General features: G+C 45.0%; 1 protein-coding gene across 2 annotated transcripts in view; it reads left to right on the top strand.

The window, feature by feature from the left end:
- The window catches only part of LOC131673252 (uncharacterized), a 1160519-nt gene extending 1144235 nt beyond the window's left edge, over positions 1–16284 (top strand). For both annotated transcript variants that reach the window (XM_058951130.1, XM_058951139.1), the window contains one exon: positions 16015–16284. In XM_058951130.1, coding sequence (XP_058807113.1) covers positions 16015–16139 — 125 coding nt within the window. In that variant the 3' untranslated portion in view covers positions 16140–16284. The remainder of the gene's footprint in view (positions 1–16014) is intronic.
- Positions 16285–17904: the final 1620 nt, after the last annotated feature.

The following is a 17904-nucleotide window of genomic DNA, read 5'->3' as shown; positions in this document are numbered from 1 at the left end:
CTGCTAAATGTGTCCCCAGCTACAGGTTACGCCGAGGTGAGGTCGGAGTTTCGTAGTAATTCGGGGGATATCGAATATTGTCAAAATTTTTTTAAATTAAGATGTTACAGAGATTAAATGTACTCAGAATCATAAACGAAACCCTTTTCATACCATGTTAACGCTAGACAGCTAAATGTGTCCCCAGCTACAGGTTACGTCGAGGTGAAATCGGAGTGTCGTGGAAATCCGGTGGATATCGTATTTGCGACAAAATTTTGAAAAAGTAGGTGGTTATCGAGATATAATATACTCAGAAAAATAAACAAGCCCTTTTCAGACCATGTTAACGCTAGACATCTAAATGGGTCCTATCTACAGGTTACGACGATGTATGATCGGAGTGTCGTGAAAATCCGATTGATATGGAATATGTGTCCACATTTTCAAGAAACAGGCGGAAGTAGTGTTTTTATGTACGATGAGTAGTAAATTAATATTCTTAAGCCTAACTGGATTTTATGTGCTCAGAATAATAAACAAGCACTTTTCAGACCATGTTAATGCTAGTTAAAGTTTTAGTTTTTTTTACAATACTTTCTTTATTTGAATAACCGAACTAAAATAATAATTGTCTATACATTAGAATAATTGCGTCAAAATTATTAAAAAGTGGTTGGATACAGGAATTGAACGTACTTAGAATAATAGACAAGGACTTTTCTAATTCTGGAAGAATAGTATATTTCAGTGAGAAATAAAAATGAATAAGTTTCTATTACATGCACGCTTCGGCCGCGGGAAATTAGTCGTCACACATGCAATCGCGGTCGCGAGATTAAGCTGGCCAGCTTACCTTTATTCTGTAGAGGACGGAGACGGCGACAACAACTCGTGCTGCGAGAAAACTGTTTATTGTTTCGTGTCGCGAATCGCGAATTCGCGCACACGTGGTGTCGCCCACGATGGCGAAACCTCACACACACACTGTCGATCTCGTAGAGGACGACGCTTTTCCGTCGGCTCGGGTCTGCCCCTTTGGTAGCTGCACGGCACCTCCACAACAGCGATCACTCCAAGCTGGCGCTGGTACGGACGTTTTCTTTTTTGATTTTCGGTCTTGGCGGCCCGCTGATCGGTAGTTGCTAGCGAAAAGCGGACGAGCGTGATGGTGGATGAACCCTCACTGGTTCGTTTTTAATCGCGCGCGTTCCGTCTGCTCGCGCGCCGAATTCCTTCGTTTCATTTTTCGTCTCCCCGGTCGGTGCTGCCCCCGCAGGCAGCAATTAGGTTATATTATTAGCGCTAATTCGACGTTTACCGTCACAGCCCCCTTCCAGTTTGGACCTACGGGATCCTCGACGATAATCCTATTAGCGCTGTCCCTTCCGAGGTGGAGAGGAGAAAGGACAATAAAGGGTCACAGTCCATGTGGTGTTTAGAATAATATTTATTTGGTGAAGGTACGTGTGTGTCACCCTGCCCACGGGGGCAGGGAATTATCACCTGGCTGGTCTCGGCGATTCCTCCTGGCCTTGGTCATCTAATGGAGGACGACCGCGCGCCTCCCATCCCAGCCTCTCTTGGAACAGGTCGGTGTGCCGTCGCACACGGGGGCAACGGTCCAGGCCGGTCACCCCAGGGTAGTGGCACACGTTGCACCCCTCCCACTGAGCGCGGGATAGGGTGCCCCGTGGGAGGCCTCGTTCCCTGGGGGTCAGTGGCAACCCGTCCCTACGGTTCGGGGCGGACCACAGCGGCCTTTCAACCGTGGGATCTTCACCCGCGGGCCCTACTACCACATTGATGTGGATGGGCCCTATTGCATGTCCCCCCTGGCTGCCGTCCATGTTCACCACCAGGTTTACCCCACACGTTTGCGAGCACTGGCGTGGCGTGGCCCCCGATCTGACCTCTGGAGCCGGTGATCTGGCTCTGATGTTCGGAGGCTGGGAGAGGCGCGTGGGTATGTCACTCGCCGGGCTCTCGAGGGCCTGGCGGTGACGGCGCTGGACTTCTTTGAGCGCCGACGCGAACTGACGTCGGTGGGACACCACCTGACCCCAGTGGTCCATGTTATAGGGGCGGTGTCCCGCAGCCGTGGACGCGTCATACTCGGCGTACACGGCTCGTTGGAGGGCTTTGAGGGTTGCCCAGCCATGCTCGACCTCCCTTAACCCCTCCACTATCTCCTCCCAGGTTCGTCTGCCAGACGGAGGTGTCTGGCTGGTGAACCTGGGGCGCCAGGTCGCGTCGGCGAAACCCCCCTCCGTCTGGGTGCCAACGGAGGTTGTTGGGGCCTTCAGCGGGATGGATTCCGCTGGGGGTCCAGGCAGTGGCGTGGTATCGCCGCGCGCGATGCCGGGTGTCGTCGACGTGCGCGTGGTTGTCTCCTCCGCGGGGAGCTCTTCAATAAGCACGGATGACGAGCTCTCGTGAGCTCGTACCCGTGCTTGTTCCTCCTCCTCCTTTCGGGTGCTTAGGAGGTGCAGAGCGGCATGCACCACTCCTTCCACGGCGGGGCCCAAATCTAGGCCGATGAGGGCGACCGCCGCTTGCTCGAATTGTTCGAGGGTGATCTGCATCCTGCAAAATTCTACACATCAGTATCGCGAATATTTTCCTCGGATATCGAAGGTGGGCGCCTGTTCGGCTGCCTAGGATCTTCGTCTCCTGGGTCGAAGATGGGGTCCTTGGCGTCAGTCTCCCAGGTCCTTCGTTCGCCGGGCCTCATGCATTCATGGTTGGCGTTCTCGGCGGTCTGCCCCTCTTCCTTTTCCCGACGATGGGAGGAGGGGCTCGAGTAGTCTGTCGATGCTGTGTAGTGTGTGTGGTTAGTGCGTACTTGCGAGGTCTCCCTCGTGATCGCTTCGCCGCGTTAGTAGAAGGGACGTTTAGTGGGACTTGGTTGGAAAGATTAAGGCGGGTGTGACGAGGTGAGCTCGGAGTTGTCGCGTCGTTATTCCGGAGTGTGTTGTCCGCAATGTCGGCGCACTCGTTTCCGCGAATCGTCGTATCACTCGCATTAGCCGGGACGCTCGTTGCCTCGGTTCCATCGGTGGTAGAGGTCTCGTCGTCATCTCGTCGTCGGGTCCCATATTCCGGTAAATCGTCATCTTGCCCATAGTAGGGTTTGAGGTCTTTGGCGTATAATAACTCCGTGACCTCTTCCTGTTGATTGGCAAGGCGATACGAGTTGGCACCGAGTACCTTCGTGACAATAAAGGGACCTATGAACTTGGGTGCTAACTTCGCGGAAATACCCTGCGCCGCGCAGGACAGCACGCGATTCTTCTTCCACACCCAGTCCCCTTCTTTAAACCTGTGGGCCCTGCGCTTGGCGTTGTAGTACCTTGCCTGTCTCAGGGACTCATCCGAGGCGCTCTCGTGAGCCAGCTGAATGGCGGAATGGTTATTCTGCATATGGTCGTTCCATCGCCCGATTCGAAGCAATCTCTCCTCTCGCGCGACAAGCTCGTCCATTCGCCTTCGAAGGGTATTCGGGGCTTCAGGTTGCCTGCCGTAGTTGAGGATGGCAGGGCTGGTCCCCATGGACGGCCGTGTTCAACGCGAACATGAGTTCGGGCAGCGCTCGGTCCCATTCCCTGTGATTCCCTCGCAGGTACGAGGTTATCACCGTTTTTAAGGTACGGTTAACCCTTTCCGTAGGGTTAGACTGCGTGGTGTAGGTTGGGGTGAAGGTCCGTTTTATCCCCTGGTCTCTTGGTACCCGTCTACCAGCTGGTTGCGGAACTCGGTGCCATTGTCGGACAAGAAGATCTTTGGCGTACCGAAACGTAGGATTACCCGCTCCCGGAGTTCCTTCACGATCGTCTTGCCATTGGCACTACGTATGGGTATGCATTCGACCCATCGTGTGAATACATCAATGAATACCAGGACGTATTCATGCCCTCGAGGGCTCTTCGGAAAGGGCCCGACGATGTCGCCCGCGACCACTTGCCAAGGCGTGGACAACGTTCGGTCTTGCATGAGCCCGCGTGGCAGTCGCTGCTCAACCTTGCACTGTTGGCAGACCTGGCACTTTTGGACGTATCCCTTAACGTCCGCGTACATTCCCGGCCAGTAATAGGACTTGGCGATGCTGGCGAAGGTCTTCTCGCGTCCCAAGTGTCCTGCAGTTTCTAGGTCGTGGCTCTCGAACAATACCGCCTTGCGTTCCTCCGGAGGCACGACGAGTTTCCATACGTCCCCGTATCCATCTTCTTCTTGGTGGTCGTAGTTTGGCTTTAGGTGATACATCACCCGGCCAACAACCTTCCAATCCGGGTACTCTTCTGGGTGGCTCTCGACGCGCCGGAATTGTTCCGTGTACAAGGCGTTGTTCCTTGGCTTCGGTTGGTCCATTGCGCCAACCTCAGCCTTCGTGGGCTCAAAAGCGCGTGATAATTCGTCGGGCAACACATTGTCTGCCCCCTTTCGACATTCGATCTCGAAAGTATGGCCTTGGAGTTGCAAGGCCCATCGGGCTAGACGTCCAATTGGGTTCTTCAGGTTATATAGCCATTTTAGACGATTGTGGTCCGTCACCACCCTGAACCGGTACGCCTCTATGTATTAGCGGAATTTTTGGATGGCCCACACGACCGCCAAGCACTCGCGCTCAGTGGCTGAGTAGTTTTGCTCAGCCGGATTAAGGACTCTGCTAGCGTACTCGATGATCCGGTCTCCGTCTCCTACTCTTTGTATCAGGACGGCACCGATTCCAGTAGCGCTAGCATCTGTCTCCAGCACGTACTGCCCGTCGGGTTCCGGTAATCCGAGACATGGTGCGTATATCATGAGTGCCTTAAGTTTAGCGAAGGCTTGTTCTTGGTCCTCTTCCCACACATATTCGCTCTTTTTCCCCATCAGCTTCGTTAACGGCTGAGCGTGCGTGGCGAAGTCACTCAAGAATCGGCGGTACCATGAAGCGACCCCGAGGAAGGTTCGCAGCTGTCGCACGTTTCCTGGTCTTGGGTACTCCACGATAGAGCGCACCTTTTCAGGGTCTGGCCTGATACCCTCGCGGTTGATCAACAAGCCCAGGTACTTGGCCTCAGGCTTGCAGAAGACGCTCTTCTCTCGATTGATCGAGAGGCCAGCTCCGCACAACCTATCCTATACGGCTTGTAGGTATCGCAGGTGATCCTGGAATTTGGACGATACTACTATGATATCGTCCAAATAGGCGAAGGCGAACTCGCCTAGCTCGGGGCCTATCACGCTATCGATCAACCGTTGGAAGGTGGCGCCGGCGTACGAGAGGCCGAACGGCATTCGTACGAACTGGAAATGTCCCAGTCCGGGTACGGTAAAGCCCGTGATTGGCCGGGATTCGGTCTTGAGTGGAATTTGGTGATACGCGCTGCTGAGGTCGAGCGTCGAGGTATAGCGTGAGTTTCGTAAACGCCTCAGTATATCTTTCATAAACGGTAGGGGATACGCATTTGGCTCGGTGACCTTGTTGACTTTTCTGAAGTCAATACAAAAACGATACGAGCCGTCATTCTTGCGTATCATAACCACCGGGCTCGACCAGCCGCTGTCTGCTGGTTCGATCACCCCTTGGACCAACATCTCCCTTACCAGTTTATGCATCTCTTGCTCGACCTTGTGCGATACCGGATAGTAACGCTGTTTGATTGGCTTCGTATCGGCGACCCGAATCTCGTGTTCAATGCCTGCCGCATGTCAGATGGTCCTCTGCAAAGACGCCTGATGAGTGGCCGTCACCTCGGCTAGTCCGATTGTAGCTATCCTCGGACCAGCCTCCAAGCTAGCTACCTCTAGCTTCATTTTGGCTTGCGATTCCTTGAACAGCAACGTATTGTCGTCGGGGTCAAGTACCGCTCTGAATAACCTGATGAAGTTCACTCCTAAAATGCATTCCTCGACGAGGGTTGGCAGGATAGCCACCCTCGTCGACATCGTCATCTCCCCTACGGTGAACGGTAACCAGGCGTGGCCGACGATCGTTAACTTACGTCCATCGGGTAGTCCTGGTGTACCCGCGTGGGTAGTATCTAATCTGGCGCCTAACACAGACGCTATCTGCAAAGCATTGCTACCCATCGCCGTGGTGGAAGTTCCCGGATCATAGAGAGCCCGTAAGCGGAAATCTCCTATTCTCACCGGTAGCCACCAGCGTGTTTCCTGTTCCGGGGAGTATCGGGAAGCAGTTTCGGCGACTCCACGGCTCTGCTCCTGGCAGATCGTAGCGCTAGCCACTATGCTCTCATGTGATAGAGTGACGTCACTTGTCGTCCGAGCCACCTTGGTTCGGACGATCGCAGTTTCCATGGGATTACGTTTCGACGGTTTATCTGCCGCTACCCGTGCCCCCGAGGGCGTGTGCGATCCATTCGCCACCACCTTGGTCGGTCCAGGGTCTTGGGCTTTACTAACGTCGATACCCTTCGACGGTTTATCTGCCTTTGCCCGTGCCCCCGAGGGCGTGTGCGATACATACGCCACCACCTCGGCTGGTCCAGGATCTCGGGCTTTACTAACGTCATTATCCTTCTTTCCCGCGTGCACTCTACCGCCACGTTCATCATTGGCGTCACTAGGGGGGACCTCGTTCTCATCACTCAACACGCTCGCCTTTAATAGCGCGGGCCGTGTTGACGAAGGCCGCGAGATTTCGTTAATGGGGTTTGGGTTGGGGGGCGAAGGAGTGGGGTCAACCCCACCTATCCACTCCTTTCCCCGTTTCCCTTATTACATTGGGGACAGTACTTCCTGCTGTACCCCAATAGGCCACACTCGGCGCATTTGATCGGCCTGGAGAAATCCCTTTCTCGTCTACGAGGGATCTCCGGCTTCTTGGCTCGGTCCTCGGAGGTCAGGTTCTTGTCGGCGTGCTTATTCTTTATCTCCGCCGATATCTCCCTGAGCGACAGCAGCATTTGGTTCAATATATCGGTGGGTAGAACTTTCTTCTCGCCATCGACTGACTCCAGGCTCGGGTTAGGTGTCGCCCCCGAGGGCGTCGGCGTATAAACGACCTGGTGCGTCACCTTCTCGAGTACCTTCTCCATGCGGTCCAACTTGTCGCTACACTCCGGTTTGTCGCCGGACATGGCTGCCACCTTGCCCTTACGACCCTTGCTCGTGTCGGTGCGGGTGTGGTACGCTAACTCAGGGTACAGAGACGACTGAGGGTCTGGTACCGTCCGCTCCATCCTTCGCTGATGCAAGCTATTCTGGGCCGCCGTGGCCAGGGCGTTCAGGGTCCGTATGGAGTCTACTTCTGACCTCCGTATTTGGCCCTGGATGTCCGGGAGGAGGTTGGCATGCAACAGGTCCAGTTGATTCTCATGCGTCATCTTGGGGTTCAGCCGATTCATTAGGCCCATCATATTAGCGACGTCGACGTTCACTGGTAAGTCTGGACCCTGATATCGGCTTTGAACCTCCTTCATTAAACGCTGCTGTTGCTGCACGCTGGTCCCAAACCATGCTCTCGCGTCCGTCTCAAAATCCGCATAGGAGAACCATTCATTCCTCATCGCCTCGTACCAGACGAGGGCAGGACCGACGAGTAGCTTGGATACAGCTAGGAGCATCTCGTCTTCCGTGAGTCCGGCGCTGCTCCTCGAGTTGTCCAGCCTTGACAAGAAGGTGTCAATGCTCGCATTGCCCTCTCCGGAGAACCTGAGTTTCCATCCTCGGACAATGCGGCCGACGTCTCTTGTTGTCGACCACGGGTTTGACGTCTGTTGGGATGACCACGTGCTCGGCGGGTGGTTGTCCACTTCAGCATTAACTCCACTGAGTTGATGCTGTCCACCCTCTCCGAAAGGGAGCGTCCGGTGGGGGGCGTCCTGCCGGTGGCCCCTGTGGGCCTATGTCCGGGTCCAGCTGGAGTGCTCTGGGGTAACCTGGTGTCGTAATGGCATGTGAAGGTGTCCTAGAATGCTACGCTCCTACGCGTGTTCTCCTGTTACCGCGCTGCGTTGGAACTGTTTGCATCGTCTTGCCGTATATTTCTGTTTTCGGCGTTTTCTAATGGGTTGATCCTGGCGGATTGATTGTCCAGTTGGTCCTTCACATTGATGCTGTTGCTGAGGATTTGGTCTAACATTTTTGTTGTACTCGACGTATTCGATTTCAGTGAGTCTAGTAGCTCCAGTTTCTTCTCATTTTCTCTGGACCGGAAAATGAGGTGTAGGATCATCACCGCGAATGCCGGCGGGAGTTTGAACTGGCTGCCATCATCAGCCGTTATAGTAATACCATTATTACTATTTGTGTTCTCTCCGCTGTCCAGGACATTCGCGATGTTTATCGCGGTTTTCTGCACTCGCGATATTAGCTTCGCACTCTGCATTAATTGGGCTAGCGGGTGTTCTCCCTCTTACTCGGATGCTGTGTGTTCCGCACTTAGGGATACAATCAGTTCCGAGCGTAGGGCAGCTCTTTTTGCTAGATTTCTGTGCTGGTTGTCGACTTCCGCGAAATCTGCTGCGGAGTAGTCGCCAAGCAACCAGTTATGTAGGCGGTCAGCTCTCGAGAGCTTGGTCCCGCTTGTTTTGAGCTCCAGGTGATCGAGGTACTCATCGATTTCCTCCTCCTGAGCGTCAACACCAAATTTTTCTATATCTGTTTGAGTGCAGTCCATATTCTTCTGTTAGTTGTCTTGCGGTTTGTTTCAAGCGAAATTTACACGCTTGTTACGCGTGGTGCGAGTGCGAGTGCTGTTTTAAAAAAAAAAAAAATGGTACGCAAGTGAAAATTTTATTAGCCGATACTAGGCTTGTCAAGGGCGTTTAATGTTATGCCTGCCGAAAGACTCTTCGCTCGTTATTACGCAATAATATGATCCTGCCTATCAGACTCACTAACTGTTTGTTAGTGCGGCTGTTTTGGTTAGTGTCTAAAATATTTTAACGAGCGTTGCGCGTAGTCACCAATAACCGCAGCTAATAATATTAAAAAAAACGTTAATTTTAAGACAACACGATATCAAATAAAATTATCAAATTGTATTAATTTCGTTTGAAAGTTGCCGGTGTTAGTTTTCCCCGGGCCAGCGGGTACAATATTATTGATTTGCGGCAACTTTCAAAGTTTACTGGTGTTTACGCTTCTAAGAGTCTATCGGTCGCTATCGCACGCGCTTACAGTTACTATTTACAATTTTACGCCGCGGCGGGCCTTCGCAAGCTAACTAACAGGCTGTGTTTACTGTTGTGGCCTTCGATATCAAGTGTGTACAACAACACTTGATTGTCACCTAAGTCACTGGTTGACTGACCGCAAGGTCACTATTGAGAACCGGTTTTTTGAACAATCAGAAACACCGTAGGTTCTTTTGCGTTGGGCGCCATGTAACGGGGCTGCTTACCGTTTAATTATTTTTATTACGGTGATCACGTAAACGCGCTCACTATCACCTATGTCAAATAAGAAAGCCGGAGAGCGAGAGGAAACGGGTGTCAGTCAACCAATAAATCTACGAATTTACAAGGAGTGGAGTCATTACGGAATAAACACGCTGAGGGCACTCGTTAATATCACGATCAGAACCTTTTATTCTTCATCAAATGCTACATTAGATCGGCCCTCGTGTTTACGTTTACATCGGCGCTCGCTCGACAACAACATGCAGTGTCGGGACGCTCGCTGCTCTTTGTTCGAAGAGCTACTACATGCACGCTTCGGCCGCGGGAAATTAGTCGTCACACATGCAATCGCGGTCGCGAGATAAAGCTGGCCAGCTTACCTTTATTCTGTAGACGACGGAGACGGCGACAACAACTCGTGCTGCGAGAAAACTGTTTATTGTTTCGTGTCGCGGATCGCGAATTCGCGCACACGTGGTGTCGCCCTCGCTGGCGAAACCTCACGTCGATCTCGTAGAGGACGACGCTTTTCCGTCGGCTCGGGTCTGCCCCTTTGGTAGCTGCACGGCACCTCCACAACAGCGATCACTCCAAGCTGGCGCTGGTACGGACGTTTTCCTTTTTGATTTTCGGTCTTTGCGGCCCGCTGATCGGTAGTTGCTAGCGAAAAGCGGACGAGCGTGATGGTGGATGAACCCTCACTGGTTCGTTTTCAATCGCGCGCGTTCCGTCTGCTCGCGCGCCGAATTCCTTCGTTTCATTTTTCGTCTCCCCGGTCGGTGCTGCCCCCGCAGGCAGCAATTAAGTTATATTATTAGCGCTAATTTGACGTTTACCGTCACAATATATATATTTATATAGTATATATAGTATATAAATTATAGTAAATTATAGTATATATAAAATATAGTAGTATTTATTAAAAAAATTTTTATTTAATAACACATATTTTCTGTTCAACAAAATTTATTATAAACGAATATTTGGAAGCCCGATGGGCATTTCTATCTCTCCTTTATTGGCTGATATTGTAATGGAAGACTTAGAGAAACACTGCCTGAACGTGTAATGGAATAAATATCAAATTAATCCTGTTTTCTACTGTAGATATGTTGATGATATTTTGATCTGCATTCCGAAAGATAAAATTGATTTAGTTGTCGAGACGTTCAATTCTTATCATAATAGACTACAATTTACGTTTGAAACTGAAATGAATAATTTCATTCCATTTCTCGGCTTAAAATTGATCAGAAATAATAATAAATTAGAATTTGACTGCTTTAGAAAAACAACACAAACTGACAGAATTTTAAATTTTAACTCAGAATATACAATTCAACAAAAAGTTAATATAGTTTTAAATTTAGTTGACCGGGTGTTTTTACTTGCTGACAAAAAATTTCGTTCACACAATTAAAAAATAGTTACTAATATCCTGAAAAAAAATAATTATCCATTTGAATTTATCAAAAAACATATACTCGTACACAATCGGATTAACAAATATAAAAAAGGGAAGAATGATTCTAAAAAATCAATAAATCAAAAACCACCTACAGTCGCTATTCCAAATAATTGCAACATCTTTCAAAAATGTTGAAGATACTATATATCTCTTATTAGCGCGATTAATATGTTCGATTGACATGATATATCATATTTTGTGATGTAGAAAACCACTTTCCTAGCGATTCCTCATTCGTCCCTTGTCTCTCCGTATCTGCAAGCACCATCGCTAACCAGGTGCATATATTACCCAAGCACAATACTTACTTTTTGCCTGTCTATATGACGTCCTGACTGGGAGAGCCGAGAAGGAGAAGTGGACTGGACAACAACAACGAGTCTACCAGTATTTTCTCAGCACCGTAAATCGCTGAGTCTTTATGTGTTAAATCTTTCCGAAGTTGGTAAGCAGCGTCTGCCGAACCTGTATAAAGTCTCCGATGGTGGCTCGAAAGTTATCACCGGTGCCTGAGAGATCCAGCAGCAAAAATAGGAGCATAGCGGAAATAAGAGTAGCAGCAACAGCAAGAGTAGGAGCAACGTCAACTCTCTCTTTTTACATGTGCGCGCGGTACTTACGCTGGTGTTGCCAACTTAAAGTACTCTTTCGCTAAATCATAAGTGACGATTGAGCTTCTCTCCGATGATGTCATCTCATCCGATCGTCGTAGAAGGCACATTATTACATAACCACAATTTTTGTTTATTTTTTTATTTTGGTTATGTGTTTTTTTTATTTTGTAAATAGGCACGCAATAAACTTTGTTATTGTTATATTGTTAACGTAATTTATTATGTGCACGCCTGGCAGGTTACAAAAAACATGAAAATTTGTATATTCCTTTTCCCGCACAAATAACATACTAAATAGAATGGTGGGCTAAACTGAAATTCGAAAAGAGACTTTCCCTCTACAACTTTAAGCAACCCTACATTTTTGTTTAAATGAGGCACAAGTAAAATTTTAGCCTAATGATATCTTAATGATAACAAAGTAATCAATAAGGCTTTTATAAGATTTTACAAAGAATTATGTAGTACATTAAAAAGAAATCCGAAAATTTTATTCTTCTTTTTCAAAAAGATAATTTTCGATCCTGTATCTGGACATAAAGCCTCCTTTTTCAAGAAAGTTGCCACATAATTACCTGGCTGATAGCAGAAGAAACGAGGATTCTTAGGGCATTGTCGGTAATCATGATCTCCCTGGCAGCTTTAACACGTTTTTTTTTTCCTGTTTGTCGGTCTGATTATTATTGTTGATTTGGTTACTTAACTCTGTTATATTATTATGAAACGGCACTAGTGAAGGAAAGTTTCATTTCGTCTCTGATCCATTTCATAGAGGTCTAATTTGACCTTGTCTCTAATCTTAATATTGATTTTTATTTGGGTTCGTAGCAATATGATGTGATTAAAATGACGGTCTATATATCGGAAGGTGTTCAAATAATCTGTGATAGTTTTGTCCTCATTTTGTGTCCGTCATTCGAGCTTTTCTTCAATGTTATTGTCATTCGCCGGCCGTGTGCGGCCTTGAGAGACACCTGACCTTAAGTCTCTGACCTTAAGAGACACCTTAAGTGTCTCTTAAGGTCACGCCATGTATAAATTTATTTTGAAATTCCTTTGTATCACGGGTTGACTTATTTTGAGAAGACGGCCGCTATTGCATGTAATAAGTCACTGTTCGACATTCTAACTCCCCGTTTTTGATCTTCGATCTGGCTAATGAACATTTCAAGTCCCATTGTGCCATTAAATTGTATTTTGCGACTTTCTAACAGCTTTACGAGGGTGGTCCGATAAGTACTTAGCCTACAAAAGAAAAACGAAAATTTTAGAAAAGTGACGTTTTATTTTTCAACATAGTGTCCTTTTAGTTCGATACACTTGGCCCAGCGATGCTCCAACTTCTTTAACCCGTCTGAAAAATACGTTTCCTCGAGGTCTGAAAAGTAGACTTCCGTGGCAGCGATTACCTCCTCATCCTGAAATTTCTGCCCGGCAAGTGACTTTTTCAAGTTTGGAAACAAAAAGAAGTCGCACGGGGCTAAATCTGGAGAATACGGTGGATGGGGCAGCAGTTCGTAGCCTAATTCGACCAATTTGGCCATGGCGACGGTGTGAGCCGGTGCGTTGTCGTGGTGGATGAGCACTTTTCTCTTCGCCAAATGGGGCCGTTTTTTCTGCAATTCGACGTCGAATCGGCCCAATAATTCGGTATAGTACAGCCCTGTGACCGTTTTGCCCCTCTCCAGGTAGCCGATGTAGATCACACCTTGTGAATCCCAGAAAATGGTGTCCATCTCCTTTCCGGCCGATGGGGCAGTCTTCGCCTTCTTCGAAGCACTTTCGCCGGGTAAAGTCCACTGTTTCGACTGTTCCTTGGTCTCTGGTGTATACCAGTGGATCCATGTTTCGTCGACTGTCACGAAACGACGCAGAAACTCCTTCGGATTGCGCTTAAACAGCGTCAGACATTGCTCTGAAGTTGTCTCACGGTTGCGCTTGTTGTCCGGAGTGAGCAAAAGCGGCACCCAATTTTCCTAGTTACGCGTTAGGTTACTCTCTCCTTAAGCAATGACTTTGATCGTCTACACGACCTCTGCTGAGCTTTCTATGGTAATTCTGAGTTGCTATAGGATTATTTTCATTGTTTAGCACTAGTTCTACGAGGTCTGTCAAATTCGCAACGTTTGAAAATCGTAGTAGTTATCGTTTCAGTTGATTTCGACTACTTCAATTTCCCGATTCGTGGCAGCTGGTCTATCATTATTATTATCTGTTTGCTTTTCATTCATGCCGGTCTGTCCGAATATCAATGTTGGTGAGAGTGTGCTCGATTGCCTTGGTGGCATGACTTGCCGTCGAATGTTCTCTTTGTCGATTGGTGTATTTACTACTCATTTTTTCTCTTTACCTTATAGCTCATCTCTTTCTATCTTCTCACCGGCTGTCAACGTCGCATCTATTGTGCTTGCTTTTGGTCATCGATTAGTGGTTCTATTGAATTCATTTTCGACTCTTCGTTCTATAAAACTCTTGTAAAAGTGAGAAACTGTTTATTTGCTGGCTCCAAGCTATCGATGGGTTAACCGAGAGTCTTTAATCTCGATTCTTCAACTGCAATATCTTAAGTCGGTTTGTATTGTTATCATTGGATATTCTTCAACCTACTAGGTACAATCCGTTACGAATTTTTTCATCCGTATTGTTAGCTATCCTATTCACTACGTCTCTTGCTATCTAGTTTTTCTTTAAAATATGCAATAGTTCAGCATTTGTTGGTGGTGGTATTATTGTGGCACTGGCTTGCAGGTCATCGTGTACTACAACGATATTTATTGTTACTAATTTTTTATCAAATATTGTGTAAACAAGGTATCGATTTCTTTTTATAAATACATATGCTAGTTTTAATTAGAAATAATAGTGTAGTCTAGGTTTCCAAATTCGATTTCAAACTGTTAGATAGAAATATTAAAATTGAACCAGCAAAAATAAAAAAATTCACGTGGAATTTGAACTATTGAAATTTGAAATAATAATAATTTTAGCTAAGTCAAATTCAGAACTATCAGAATTTGAAGCAACAGTTTCATACCTTCAAATTCAGAACTGTCAGAACTTGAAATAGCCAGAAATTTCAAATTACCGTAATCTAATATACGGAAGTTAGTCAATAAGTCCGCGATCATTCAATAAGTGCATGTCTTCTTGGAAAATAATGGTGCCATCGTAACATATTTGACACTGTAAGAGAGTCCCATCTAGTATAAGTGCATGTACAAAATTTCAAGTCAGTCCGTTGGTTTGGACATTTTTTACAGTCATATGAATTTAGTTTGTCATTGTGTAAATAAAATCATAGAAAAAAATGAGTTTCGTGTACTTATTAAACATTATTTCCTACGGGAAAAATCAATCCAAGAAACTGAAGAAATGCTCAGAAAATATTATGGAGACTCTGCTCCATCACATTACATGGGTCAAATGTGATTTACTGAATTTCATTCTGACTGTAAGAGCACAAGTAATGCTCAGTATCCTGATCGTCCAAGAGAGGTGACTACTTAAGACATGATCGGTAAAGTTCATGATATTGTACTCTTCGTCCATCGATTGTAAGTGCATTAGATTAGTGAGGCTCTTAATATTTTAGTAGGATGCACATGGAATATTTAACATGAATGTTTGGTCAAGAGAAAGGTGTCTGCAAGATGGGTGTTGCGCTTGCTTACAGCTGATAACAAACGAGCTTATGTAGTTGTGTCTAAGCAGTTTTTGAGCATGTTTCAACATTACCAAAAGGAGTTTTGCAACGTTACGTTACTGTTCATGAAACATTATTATAAGCTATAAACGAAAAATCAGTTGAAAATATGTACTAGGCCAGGAGAATCTACGCTGAAAAAAGCGAAGACGGTAGGATCAACCGGAAAAATCATGGCTGCAATTTTTTAGAACTCAACTGGTATAATGTCAATTGATTATCTTTAGAATAGAAGAACTATTATAGGAGAATATTAGGCTTCATTATTAGATCGATTTGATACCACACTGAGGGAAAAACGGTATCATCTGATGAAAAAAAGTTCTTTTTCACTATGACAATGCACCGTTTTACACAAGTACTTTCAAAATGGTGGTTCCATTGCAACGGCTAAATGATTTGATTTGCGCTACGAAATATTTCCTAATCCATTTTTTTCTTCAGATTTAGCACTTTCCAAAAACAATTCCAACGAAGAGATAATTGCTGCAATAAATGATTATTTTGAGGAGTTTAGTAAAAATTACTTTTCAGAGGGCATACAAAAGCTTGAGCAGCGCTACAATAAATGTATAAAGTTAAAAAGGGACTATGTTTAAAAATGAATTAAAATTATTCCTTTAAACAAATATAAAACAAATAGTGTTTTATTATTTAAAGTCAGGGACTTATCGGACGATCCTCGTATGTTTCAGCTTTATTCGAGAGGTCTTGAGCTAAAATACTGTTACAGTCATAAGGCACCGTATAAACAATTATTAATATTATATTATAAATGTTTTATGTGGACCTCGTTCTTGAAGTCAATATAACAATAACGATATTACTAGTATTTATTAGTAAAATAAAAAGAAATTATAGATCATAATATAACAACATTTAAATATTATATTATTACAGGAATTGGACTTACGGGATTACGGTGTTACTTATTACAATGTTTTATTGTAACTTCAAAGTCGCCGTCATCTTCACCAGTAAATGCAGATAATACTTCACAACTGCCATCGACGTCAAACTTATAATTTCCTTGCAATAGCTATGCAGTAATTTTTCGCATATTAATTATAGCAATTATATTGATCTTATTAAATTATTAATTGATATATGCACCAATAAAATATGATATCACTTACTCATGATATCTACATTTTGTCTCTTATAACTTACCTAGATGTTTTCCAGTATCAGCTTATGAATGTCGAGTTTAGAACGAAACTTGAAACGTTCTTTTTGTAGTTCCAAGTTTATTTACAATCTGTCTAACGTATTGAGACAATGAGTAAATGTTACTGATATATGATATATGTATATAAAATTAAGGAAAATCTAGTGAATATTCTGACTTGGTTATGAAGTAAATATATAACAATTGGATTATAATTTATTCATGTATTTATTAGTTTATATGTCTCGAGCCTAGTATTAGTATGGATATCTTGAAAAATACGCTGATAAGATTATTAGGGTAGTTCTAAAGCCCGGTATTATATTTTATGTAAAAGTTTTAACCCTTTTGTTTTACTATTCGAACCTGTAGATTATATTGCATAAATTTATTTAAAGTGAACTATGGTGTCGATACGATATTACGTAGGACTTTAGATTGAAGTTTTTCTAAAACTTCAATATTCGATTTTGAAGTGGCATCCTATAATTAAATGCCATATATTCAGACTGATTTGAGTTCAGCTTTGTATAACAGTAATTTGTTTTCAATTCACAGCTTCGATTTTTCTCGAATAAGTCAGTACATTTGTCTCCATTAAAGTTCTAGTTTTTTACGTTTTGTAGATATACGTTCTTTCCTTCTGAGTCTTCTGTGTAGGTGTATACCTAGGTATTTTACATGATTTTGTTACCGAATATATATAAGTATGATTGAGTTTAATCCGTGGAAAGGTATATTTTCGAAGTGTGAATGTCTTCTGAATTGATTTGCTTTCATTAATTTAATGCTCTATGAATTGAACTAAATTTCAAGATAATTAATTATATAATTTAGTAAATTTTTAGATGCTATAGTTGTCTACTATATTAAAATAATTTAAAAATAGCTGTATCATTTGTGTATATTATATGTCATGATAATAGAAACTTTTGGTAAGTCTGAAGTGAATAGTAGGCAAAGCGTTGACCCAATAGGTAATTACCTTGCGATACACGTGCTTCTATTAAATGAAATTTCAAAATGATTTCATTTATTTTTATTTGAAAAGTTCTCTTTTGTAAATAAGAATTCACAAGCTCGTAGTGACATTTCAGGAAAATTTTTTTTGAACTTGTGCAGAAGCCTTATATGTCAAACTTTGTCAAATACTATTCTCTCAGTCATTAGATACTATCCTCTTTACTTGTTCAATTATGGAGTGATTGCATTTGAAGCCGTATTGATGGTCTGGGATAAGTTTAACTATTCAGTATTTTTTGGTTGATTTTAGCAGCGATTAATTTTTGAACAATTTTGAAATTACTGGTTAAAGACTGCTTGAATAGCCAGCCCTGTCTGGTTTGTTCTCTTTCTCTCTCTCTCTCTCTCTCTCTCGTAGCTCGCTCTTTCGCTGTTGCCCTGGCGAGCGTGGTGGAAATTACGAACCGATACCGATGCTTGCACCACTTTATTTCAGGGCCAATATCTGAACAGGGCATCGTCATTGGGAGCCAATTAGGAGCGAGAACGGCAAGAAGAATAGATAGAGATTGACGCATCGCGAGTAGAGAGTAAACTAGCGCGAGCGACCCGCGGCGATCCGCTCGCAAGAGCGAAGCCGCCAGCGTTGCTCGAGCCGG

This window comes from Phymastichus coffea, unplaced genomic scaffold (genome assembly GCF_024137745.1).
Source record: "Phymastichus coffea isolate CEN01 unplaced genomic scaffold, Cenicafe_Pcof_1.1 PCOF00013, whole genome shotgun sequence".
Classification (NCBI taxonomy): Eukaryota; Metazoa; Arthropoda; class Insecta; order Hymenoptera; family Eulophidae; genus Phymastichus; species Phymastichus coffea.
Note: the sequence above shows the minus strand (reverse complement) of the source record. Positions and strands in the feature narration are given on the sequence as shown.